The sequence below is a fragment of the Botryllus schlosseri genome, chromosome 1, assembly GCF_051294905.1.
Source record: "Botryllus schlosseri isolate E-star chromosome 1, Bs_hap1, whole genome shotgun sequence".
NCBI lineage: Eukaryota > Metazoa > Chordata > Ascidiacea > Stolidobranchia > Styelidae > Botryllus > Botryllus schlosseri.
The window spans coordinates 32,654,866-32,667,506 of NC_137236.1; the positions used below are offsets into that span (position 1 = coordinate 32,654,866).

At 40.0% G+C, this 12,641-nt stretch overlaps 1 protein-coding gene across 1 annotated transcript; it reads right to left on the reverse strand.

Moving 5' to 3' along the window:
* Positions 1-8,553: 8,553 nt before the first annotated feature.
* Positions 8,554-11,846, reverse strand: LOC145447746 (uncharacterized). The gene has a single exon (XM_080326008.1). The coding sequence runs from the start codon at positions 10,441-10,443 to the stop codon at positions 8,908-8,910; it is 1,536 nt and encodes a 511-aa protein (XP_080182134.1). The 5' UTR covers positions 10,444-11,846; the 3' UTR covers positions 8,554-8,907.
* Between the last annotated feature and the right edge of the window lie 795 nt (positions 11,847-12,641).

Here is a 12,641-nt window from a genome sequence, read left to right on the forward strand (position 1 = left end):
TTGGGCAACGTATCATAACGTAGCGAGCTCTAATGTGCCCACTCTCCTTGATCGTTTTGCACCTTATGTTACAAGACATAAGGCAAAAGCCACAAAACAAACATGTTGGTTTTTTCATCCTTTCGACAAACTGGAGCCTCCGGGACCTTTGTGTTGTGTCAGGTCTCAAAATCGATTTCTGCCAGGTATCATTTTTCACACGCGAAAAATACGCTGTATTTTGGATAGGAGTGCAGAACATACTGTAAGACCTGGCCATCTAACCCAAGCACCAGTAGACGTTCTTGCACAAATTCCCAACAACATTCTTTGGCCGGGAAGGGTATTAGTGGAATAATTGAAAGCAAAACGAGCGAAAAAAATTCACTTCTTAATGAGACACTTGATAGTTTAAGCTACATAAAAGTCTATTTGTTGCACATCTGAAAAGCAAAATGTTGTTAAGTATCTTCATCTTCTTTTTGTATAACAATTTTCGATTAGTTTGTGCGAGTGAAATTTATTTCCCAAAAAAAGTGCGAATGGAGCCAAAAAAGGTTGAAAAGCACTGGTTTGGTGTATTCATGGTGTTTGTCCACTGCATCGTTCATTTGCACCAGCCCGATTTTCTGCATTTTCTGATTCCGTATGTGTCGACTTGTAGCACGGCCAACTTCTAGGCTTTTTGTAAGACACCGCTTACGCACTTTATCGGCGCACCAAATCGGCGCACCATATCGGCGCACCATATCACTGTTATCTACTCATCACACTTCGATATCTTCTCATTATTGAATGAGGAACCCTGAGTTTATAATTTGGTTTTCGGGGTTTAAGACGAGACTCTTCTACGCTCACGACAATAAGGTATCCGAATAAACTGTATTGAGCGAATCTGTGGATTGGGAATTCACTACCAAGAAAGCAACGGACTCAAGGTCAAATTACCGGTAAAGTGCAATCCATAATGTCCGGTTAGCTACCATTGTACTTCGGGCACAGCAATTTCATCAATTGGCTGCAGCAGTCTCTGCTATAGTCTTGAACACGAAATAAACTAGAAGCCTGCATGTGAACGCCTACGTTTAGAAGTAGTCTGGTCAATTTACAGAACATATAGGGTTCTAAGGCAGGGGTGGCCGACCCTTTTTGCTATTGACGGCCGCATCTCAATTACTTTTCCACATTCCTGGGCATATCCGTAAGGAACTAACTGAACGCCAAATACCCATGTTAATCCGTCCGGGTCCATTTCCGATAAACTCTGGACTAATCTACTTCTTCATATCGTCTTACTATACGCACCTAAATCCTGAGTGGTCCCGTTTGGAATGGTTCCTGAGATTCGTTATGGTCATGCGAATATATTTTCAGATTCACCATTGAATTACGTCTCTTGTTAGTAGATTCACATATTGCTATCAAATATTTATTATTTTTCAGTCCATGTGTAGTGTATAGATTCACTGGCAGAGTTGGGTTGGTGAACCGATTGTTATTAGTCACTTTGTTCTTTTTGCTTGACCTCCCATCGCGATTGTTGGTAGTGGAAAGATCGGAACCGCCTATGCGTAGCAAAAACAAATTTCTTTAGTGAGGAACACTGTCTCCCAAGTTTTATTTCATTGTGGGGCTCATCATATTCTTCTGCTGTTCGCATATGTACTGTGAAGCTAAAATTGATCGAATGAAGTCGCATTGAATCGCGCAGGGCACGAAGAAAACTTCAAGATTACTAAATTTCTCAAAAAATTTGGGAGTCAAATCGTAAAGCCAATTTGCAAGTCCACCGCCGCCAACACGTAGTGATTGAATCACGTGTCAATGGCCGCATAAATCTCCTTCTACGGACGCAGGTTGGTCACCCCTGCAATATAGGGATAGCATATTTTGAAATCAGGACACTCATTACAAAATACGAAATTTATTATATCGGACGAGAATACGGTTAATTTGAAAACCTATACAGGAAATCCTGTTGTGTTGCCTTAAAAAAGTTATGTTGCCATCTCCACTCCTGAAAAACCCACGAAGTAGGCTAGCTCGTACGTTTAAACAAACTTCACTAAGTTGCGACCGTACGAGTTCACGACATTTAGCAGTAGAATAAAGGCAAAGTCGCATTTATTTGTAGTTGCATAGTCGTAACGGTAATTTGGATGAAATATTACTATTATTGAAGGCTTACCAGCAAAATGTTGACAGAGAGAGAGAGAGAGAGAGAGAGAGAGAGAGAGAGAGAGAGAGAGAGAGAGAGAAAGAACCATAGCCCTAGATGTCATTATCTTCGCAGTGTTTAGTGCTCAGAATTTCACATCCCTTGGTGGATTTGAGGGGGTTTCGATATTCTGTCATTTTTAGTATTTGGATTTACGGAATCAGAGCGTCGATAGCATTTGATTGATGCTAGTTATTATAAATTCTCAGCTGTCCATGATGAATTGCATTATCGAGGTGAGGCACGACTGGCAATTATCTTATACTCGTCCAGACGACGGGTGAGGTATTGCCTCACTCCCCTTCCTGACCGCACGTCACTGAGATGATCCCTCCGCAGTACCATGGTTATTGCTTATATACAGGACCGTAACAGTACTTTGTCAGCCCCCCCAAAAAACGATGTTCTTGGGCCCTGATATTATGATGAACCGAACTGCTGGTGAGCTTCGCTCCCCAGACCCCCTCAGGCTGCACGCTGTTTACCGCTACTTGTCATCCACATCGGAGGCCGTTTACTGAGGCAGCTTTTCTGGCCTTAACGCACGAAGGGCGACAAAAATTCCATATTTCATGATTGAATCGATCAATATGATCGGAAATTGCATATATACTGCTATCAATTTTTATCCTGAATGAGGAGTGTTTGAAAAGGTAGGACCCCTCAATAATAATTGAACATCTTCGGGGGTATTCCTGTGGGCAGGAACCAGGGCTCTGGAGCAGCCGTAAATTTAAACTGCTTCAGCTCCGGCTCCGGAGCTTTGTTCTATCATACATTAGCTCCGGCTCCAGCTCCGGAGCCACATTATTACCACTGCTCCGGCTCCGGCTCCGGCTCCGGCTCTGAAATTATCGAATGGGCCTGTCTATATCAGGGGTGGCCAACCCGCGGGCCAAACGTTGCCCGCGAGAGGGTTTTGCGTGGCCCGCCAGGTAATTTCCTATTATATTATCGAAAATGAATTGCTCAGATTGTGAACTTACAATGCCAACCAAAAATTACAAGTCTGCTGGCTGCGACACTTGGGATGTTGATGACTAAAATATCAGTTCCGACGAATTGGCAGATGCATGGTCCAGTCACATTTTCAGTAAATCGTCGTACATTACAATAAACTAAAATAGTGGTGAAATTTTTCTTCACGTTTCGCGTGTTTAATTGTCACACGATTTCTTGCTTGGTAGCCTACCCCCTACCGAAAATGAAAAAAACGCCTAATTTACCCGATTGAGTCTAACTGTATTCGCAATTACAGGAGAAAGCCTTTTCGCGTTTGCGCTCGCACAAAGATCGTCGACGGTGAAATGTGGGCACAATATCATTGTCGCATATTATCGGAAACCTTCGATATCGATATGGCCAGACGCCTAATAGTCGTGTCCTTGCAAACTGAGCCTAGCGGGCGGTATACAGTAGACCCGCAATATACTCAAGTAATAATATTATTGACCTAGTTTATTTATAAACTTCTACACTTATTTTTGCCTACAAAACTGAAAACTGTCAAGTAGAAGTAGTCTAAAATCATAACTACTTAAAAAGTAGTGTGAGTAGGCAAAATCTACTTCAAGTACTTCAAAAAGTAGAAGTACTTCGTTACTGACCACATCTGTATGGGACACTATGCTCTGATCAATCAACAAACACACGGTGCAATCCCTAATTAATATTTCAAGGCGTTCGATAAAGCCCGGTACCCCAAGATATCAATTCATTAGGGCTGAGTAGGTGATGAGATAGCGTCGTTGTTCATCTGTGTGGCCTACTTCATCTCGATATTGAATTCATGCGGACCGCGGCATCTACGAAATTTGAAAAGTGGCCCGCGACTCGTTTTGAGTTGGCGACCCCTGGCATAAGCGGTGTCTTACAAAAGCCTAGAAGTGTGCCGTGGTACAATTGTAGTCTGCAAACACAATGATTACTGCAAACGATATTAGGATTCAGTACATCGTAAATGCCGATAATGCAAGTCTTCTCGCTTCGAAGAACTTACGCGCAAGCTACACTCGCACGCTGCGCAAGTGCATACATGTACAAAATAACATACAGTCACCAAAATTTGACGTAGTAAGCAAGTAGCAGGGAATCTCGACAGACTTTAGCCGCGGGCCACATTATCATATAAAACTGAAAACTGTCCGTGGGCCGGACAAAATCCCTTCGCGGGCCGTATGTTCCCCGCCCCTGCTCTATGCCATTGCTGTACACGGCATTAAAATTCAGGCCTGCTGTTCAATTATGATAAATCAGCAGATGTGGTTGTTGCATATATAATAGCATCTTATGAAATAAGTCGGAGCCGGAGCTACTCCTCAAATAACGGGCTCCGGCTCCGGCTGAATTTTATGTAGAGCTCCAGCTACGGCTCCAGCTCCGTTGAAAATGCACGGCTCCGTGGCTCCGCCTCCGGGCTCCGGCTCCGGCTCCAAAGCCCTGGCAGGAACGAGACAGCACTTCCTCAGTTCCCCCGAAACAACTTGAGTCTTGGGCTCCCATGACGTGATAAGCCTACCTCAAATCACGTTGTTCGCTATTGCCACGAAATTATACGAACAGTTTAGTGAGCCAGCGCCAAGCGCGGAAATTTTAGATTATCCATGATGAAATCGGTCAATAAGATCGGGAAGTGCATATATATTGCTATTGCAATCAATTTCTTGTCCTCTATGCTCACGTAATCAGATTTACAGGTAGAGCTGACTGAGGTGTCTTGGATACTGTATGGCCCGTTGGTATGTCTCCGTAGGATGATGTTATTTCGTGACCTCCTGTCTGCTATATCAAAAATATAGAATCGCCCAAACGTAGGATACTAAACTAAAAGACGCACACGGTTTTAAAGTGGTATTTGTTCACTGCATACAATTTCTCCCTGCGGAATGGTATCTGTCTAGTGAGGTTCAGATTGCCAAGACAGGAACATTCGGCCGCAGTCATTTACGCGCCTATGGACAATCAAACCTATATGTATTTTGTGAATATAACGAAGTTTTCGGTCAGCATAAGGGCAGTCCTTTTCGGCCAAGGTTTTCTCGTTGCCGATCGTTCTGGCACACTTCTTGGAGTCGCATGTTACATGGCCTAAAACACTGGTTCTCAACCTTTTTGTCTTCGCAGACCCCTTTTGGACCACCACGGACCCCGCGGACCCCCAAAAGTTTTCGTTCAAAATTATCTCAATTATCGCGCAACCGTCATCTGTCTCGTGCAAATACTGGTTGTAGGCTGGTGATAAACAGTCACAGTATGACTTTTGTTGGAAATAGCATCACAGTATATGTAGAAATTTGATATACTTTTATTAATTAGTAACTAATTTTGCAGCTGTATTTATTGTCTTGAAAATCTCTGACTTCGATTGGATATGAACGAGTGCCAGAAATCCATTTTCACAAAGATATATTGGTGGCGAATGTAATATTAACGCGTAACGCTTTCGACGTCAGGTTTTTGGTGTGTGTTTTTATTAAACATATCACGCCCAGCCTAGTGGTTTCTATCTGTCATTTGTACTTGAAGTTATTTAGTGGTTATATCACATGAGTAAATGGATTTTTTGTCGAGTTTTCAATTCCTTCATCGGGACAGATTAGGAAAAGAAATATGGAATTTATATTTCAAACGACTGTTTGCTAATTTGATGAGACTTTTTGACAACTCCAAATCCAAAATGCTACCTCTAACATTTCATTTTCCCACAAACCCCAACAAAACATCTCTAAACATTAGGATGTGTCATCTCAGACGACCATTTTAATGATATGAGTCCTGAAGTTTTAGCAAGTATGAAGCGAAACCGTTATGCCTTTCCTAACTGAAAAAATAGGTTATCAATCACGTTACAAATTTAGAGGTTTCGCGGACCCCCTGAAAACGCTTCGTGGACTCCCGGTTGAGGAGAACCACTGACCTAAAACTTCATATGTCTTGGTGCACCGTCCAATGTCCAACGACGATATGCCCATTTCTATAAATACTGCGTATTTTTTCTTGGGATATTTGGCAACTGGAAATCGCAAATGTTAAATAAATATTCAAAAAATACTCCATAATTTATGATAATTCACGAAATAATTTTGGGCCCGATTCGAGCTCGCCCCTCCAATTGGGGTTTTGGGGGTGCAGCAGTTACGGTCCTGCTTATATAACAATGGATATTATTATTATTATTAATAAATAATGCATATACATTAATGCATAGGGCATACATCGTAAGTCAATCCATACTAGTTTCAATGTGGAACATAGGTTTGTTTTGGAGACGGGTCCACGAAAAGTATTAAATCTTTGAAACCGCTCCGCAGAGCTAAAATGGTTGCCGACCCCTTCCTTAATACATACTTTATAGGGGTGTGTTCTGCGCATCCTTCAACGATTTGAAATCTTTTTATATCTGAAAACTCCTCAAATTATCAATGACTTTAGACAAACACTCATTGAGCAAGCACATGCATTGCAGTTTTGCACCAAAGCCACCCATGGCATGTAGAATTTTACTTTGTCTTAGATTAGAACTTCTATGAGTATGTTTCTGTGACTTCATTCTACGCTCAGCTCAGATAAGTGTTCTTGAGATGGTCTATCCACAATGTCTGAATCTCAAAAACTTCAGATATTCAATACTGAACCAGCTAACAGAACACATATCTCTAAAAATATCAGTAATAATCACCCACGTTATAAGAACGGCTGCAGAGACTTTATTAAGCGTCTAACCCCCGAAGCGGCTAGATGCGAAAGACACAGGAACAACACAAGACATCACTTCTATAACAGGGAGCGGTATAGAGCACGGCTGCCACATATTGACTGCAATTGTACATGTGAATATCCCTATGCATTTTATGAAACGTCAATGAATTTACGTCAGGAAATATTGGAGAACAAAATCGAATAATTGGACAGAGATGAAAAAAAAACGTTTTTCAATTACCTGAATGTAATACATGTTAATGAGTTTACGCTTGGAGTAACCCTTCGCAGTATATGCTCTCTCCCATACATTTCAACCAAGATTGTTGATGCCAGTATGCACATTCATATGCAGAGGTGGTCAGTAACGAAGTACTTCTACTTTTTAGAGGTACTCAAGTAGTTTACCTCTACTTCTGGTACTTACTCAAGTAGATCTGAATTTCGCTACTTCCACTTCTACTTCGTATTTTTTTGTGATCTACTTACTTACTTTTCGCTATTTTCAGTTTGTCAAGTAGAAGTAGTTTAATCCTTCCTCCAGGAAGATAGCCGGAGGAATTTCGGGGCTGTTTTGACGGAGTATCAACATTTATTTATCATAAAAGTTGAGTAAAACCCAGAATTTTCGTCGCGCTTCGCGCTCAGTGGATACGGAGTAGCCAGTATGATTACACGAAAGTATCGGTGAATATAATTTGGGTAGCGGGTTGGCGTGGTTCCGTTCACAGCGCATTGTCGCCCTTTGCCCATATGGAATAATTCACCACAGTATGTATGGCTCATCATAACGTTTGAAACTGATGCTTCGCAATCTAGCATATACTTATCATATCGTAATCCAGCAGTCCATGGCCTGTCATATAATCTGGAAAGTGAACTCAGACTTTTTTTAGTTTTAGAGCTGTTTTAGCATACCACCTTTGAAACTTTCTGTCTTTAGATATGAAATACATATTCCGCTTTTAGAAGTAGTATTTACATTTCACTTTCAATTCCCAGTATCATATACTTTCATCTCTAATAATATCAGTTCTTTTGTCTCGATAACATACATGATGAAGGATAAAGAAAGTGTAGTAATGCCTTTAATTTCCGGAAATAAAGCAACACAATATGGCATTTTCACCATATTTATTATTCACGTTTTATAATCGCGCAAAGTGCTCACACCGTATCCTATACAACTTCTCCTTATTTCTCTTCGACTGCACCACGGGCCTTATAATATGGGGGAGGGCGCCATACCATGATATTTTCTAAAACGGGCTGTTCGATTAAACATAGGATTAGTATCGCATTTCCATATCAATATTATCATTTTTATCCCATGATGCGGACGTATGCATATGCTGTCGAAAATTGAATACCTCCTGGTATATATCAATATGAATCAAGCTCGGCACCTTTCACATTGATCAATTTGCACCTTTTTCATCCATGTGAACGAATTACGATCGTTTTCACAACTACTTACTTACTTGAGTAGATTTAAAGTCAGTCAATTTTACTTCTACTTCAAGAAGTTTTAGGTTGCTTATGGAAAAAGTACTTCTACTCGTACTTGAGTAGATTTTTTCGTCGCTACTTCCACTTCTACTTGAGAAGCTTTCTTGACTACTTTGACCACCTCTGTTCATATGTCGCCGGATGTGATTCTTCTGATTAAACGCTCTCCTGCATAAATCACATTTATGATTTTTGATGCCAGCATGTATGTAAATATGAAGCTTGCGGTGACCCTTCTGAGAAAATCATTTTCCACATACATCACATTCATAATTTTTTACAGCAGCATGCATATCCATACGGATCTTGAGCTCACGCTTTCCGAAAATTGGTTTACCACATATATCACATTCTCATTTTGTGACGCGTGCGTGCCTATCCATATGAGGCTTGAGTCGACTAAATGCTTTTCCATATACATCGCATTCATGACGATTGATGCATACATGTTTTTTCATATGTAGCATGAGGCTATTCTTGTGAGTTAATTCTCCCCCACATACTTAACATTTATGTTTTTTGATGACAGCATGTATCTTCATGTGAAGACGGAGGTTATTCTTCTGGGAGAATACCTGGCCACATATATCACGTTTACCACTTTTTCTTCCATCATGAGTATCCATATGACGACTAAGGTCACGCTTCTGAGTAAATACTTTCCCACATACATCGCATTGATGATTTTTGGTGCCGGAATGCATCTCCATATGAAGCTTTAGCACATTCTTCCTAATGAATGGTTTACCACAAACATCACATTCATGTTTTCTGACACCAGCATGCATATCCATATGATAATTGAGGACAGGTTTATGAGTAAATGTTTTCCCACATACATCACATCGATGATTTTTGATGCCAGCATGTATAACCATATGATTTCTGAGGTAATTTTTACGAGAAAATGCTTTACCACATAAATCACATTCATTATTTTTGATGCTTGAATGCATCTCCATATGAAGCTTTTGCTCATATTTCGTGATAAACGGTTTACCACAAACATCACATTCATGTTTTTTGACACCAGCATGCATATCCATATGACGCTTGAGGCTCTGTTTCCGAGTAAATGCTTTCCCACATACATCACATTCGTGGTTTTTGATGCCAGCATGCATATCCATATGAAGCTTGAGGTCACCCTTCCGAGTAAATGCTTTCCCACATACAGCACATCCATAATCTTTGATACCAGCATGCATATTCATATGTTGCTTGAGGTCCAGTTTATTAGTAAATGCTTTTCCACATACATCACATTTATGTCTTTTAATGCCAGCATGCATATCCATATGACGTTTGATGTGACCATCCTGAGTAAGTGCTTTTCCACATACATCACATTTATATTTTTTGATGCCAGCGTGCATATTCATATGTCTCCTGAGGCCATCCTTCCCAGTAAATGCTTTCCCACATACATCGCATTCATGATTTTTGATGCCAGCATGCATATCCATATGACGTTTGATGTGATCATCCTGAGTAAATGCTTTTCCACATACATCACATTTATATTTTTTGATGTCAGCGTGCATATTCATATGTTTCCTGAGGTCACCCTTCCCAGAAAAGGCTTTCCCACATACATCACATTCATGATTTTTGATGCCGGCATGCATATCCATATGACATTTGATGTCACCATACTGAGTAAATGCTTTTCCACATACATCACATACATGATCTTTGATGCCAGCATGTATATGCATATGTTTACTGAGGACATGTTTCTGGGTAAATGCTTTCCCACATATATCACATTCATGTCTTTTGACGCCAGCGTGCATATCCATATGAGACTTGAGGTAGCTCTTCAGATGAAATGATTTCCCACATATACGACATTCATGACTTTTGATGCCAACATGCATATTCATATGTCGCTTGAGGTTATTCTTCATTGTAAATGCTCTCCCACATACATCACATATATGAGTTTTGGTGTACGCGTTTTGAGAGAATTCTTTTTTGGCAACATCGCATGGATGATCATTCAAGTCGTGCGGAATAGATAATTTTTCTGACTCCATGTCGCCCTTGTTATGGAAATGACCGTACGATGGTGTTTATTTATTACAGTGGAATATCTGTTTTCAAGTTCAAAGTGGTTATTACATATTTTCAACAATTTCTTCAGTGTATATACCAGTAAGCTAGTTCTTTGACGGTATGGCACTGTCTGATAAATATGAAACTATGAAAGTGTCGAACTAATCTTAACAAAGAGCAGCATTAGACTGTCATTGTCATACTATTATATCATGCAATAAAAATATTATCACATATTTAAACAATTTGGTCGGAATTAGTCAAATAGCATCAATGCGATCATCATTTTGATCACTTTTGAATAATTCAAACTATAGACAGATAATACCACTATGAAAAACTATTGACAAAACATCCTCAATTTACAACAAATCCCCGATCAACTGGCAAAGCAACATAGAGCTTTGTGGTAAAGGTGCATATATATCTGCTGGTGCAGAGAACGTATGGCTCATTTTTGGACACGAAATGGCCTCGTAGTTGAATCTTCAATCTCGCACTTAATTCTCGTCTTGGTTATGAATATCGCTGTAACGATTTGGTGGATTTCATAATGGCCTGAATCATTATTCTTGTGGTAGCTGAGACAAGTGTATGTGAGGTTACCTTAACATACAAAATATAGACGTATGCAAGTTAAACTCAGATGTCACTACTAAGATTTTTATTAATGTCATTTCGACACCATTGGATTTTCGAAAGGCACAATGGCACTCCGATGTAATCCGGTTTTGACAAAAATATGTATATATTATACGCTTACCATACGTCCTCTTTTAAGAGGATTTGTCCTCGTTTTTGGCTCTTTTGAAAGTGTCCTCGGAGGACGCCCTTTTGTGCTCTTTTTTGAGATTTTGTCCTCTTTTTTGAAAATTCAGGTCAGATTTAGAGCAAATTGCGAGTGATATGCCGCAAATTAGCACATAAGTGAAGCTCCGGCGGGTATTTCAGGTCTGAGCGAAAAGATGACCTTTTTTTTTTTTAGTTATCCACCTGGCAATGCGGAAAGAAAAACGGTATTTTTAGCTCTGAGCGGAAATAATGACCTTTTTTTTTAGTCAACCGATCACAAAGTGGAAAAAATTAACCGGTTTTTCAGAATTCTACTCCGGTTTTGCTGCAAGTTGCAAATTTCTGAAAAAGTGTCCTCTTTTTAGATTTCCAAAATATGGTAAGCCTAATATATTATCCCTCAGGTATCACACACTTACACTATCATAACATTCGGGAAATATTAGTCTTAAATTAGAATTACGTTTATGATTCACAATGAGCAGACTATGGGACTTCTACAACGACAGGCCTGTAAAGTAGGCTACAAGATGTAAAATGGCAAATGATGAAAACACCGACATTGAAAACATCTATGTCACAAACGACATGGATATTGAAAAAAAAAAATTTGACTTTGTAAACAATTTTTACACTTTTTTGTCCTAAAGCAACAATTATTACAATATTTTTACTTTTTTTGCGATGTTAAAAAAAACCTTGTCTTTAACCATGGAAAATCGCGCTTCGTTATAAGAATTTTTTGCGTCGTGACATTCAAAAGATATTAAATAGATATTACAAGAGCGCTCTGGTGTCGTCGCGACCCAAAATTGTACCATTCGTGTCCCATACTTCAAGAACTCCTGTCCTGCAGTCATAGTCATGTTTAAAGCGTGGTAATAACCGCTGCCGGTAGGCCGATTTACCTAAAATATACGCATTTGCTCGTACTAATCATATTAAAATCTGGTCCTGTGAAGACATGTACTCGCCGCAAGCGCAACGGAGATTTTCAAGTTGAATAGATCTCCAACAAACGACCAACGTAATATTTTAGGCCCCTTCTATCTCTCCAGAAATGGGGGTTTGGGGTGCAGCAGCTATGACCCTGGTAGATCGTCTTCAGGGGCGACAAACATACGGCCCACGGGCCGATTCCGTCATACCAGGCCATTTTATGCGGAAGCAATTATGAGTGAATTCTTGTATTATCCAGCACGTTTACAACAAATGTTGTTCACAGAAGCCAAAAAGCCAACGCTAGACCGTCTTGACATAAACCCAAATTGCGATTTAATACTAATGAGCATGATTTAAATATCTGCGTTTATAGTCAAACTTGAAACGAAATGGAGCATAGAAATATGCAAAGTTATGTTGTCGTTAAAGCCACTATTTCATTGGT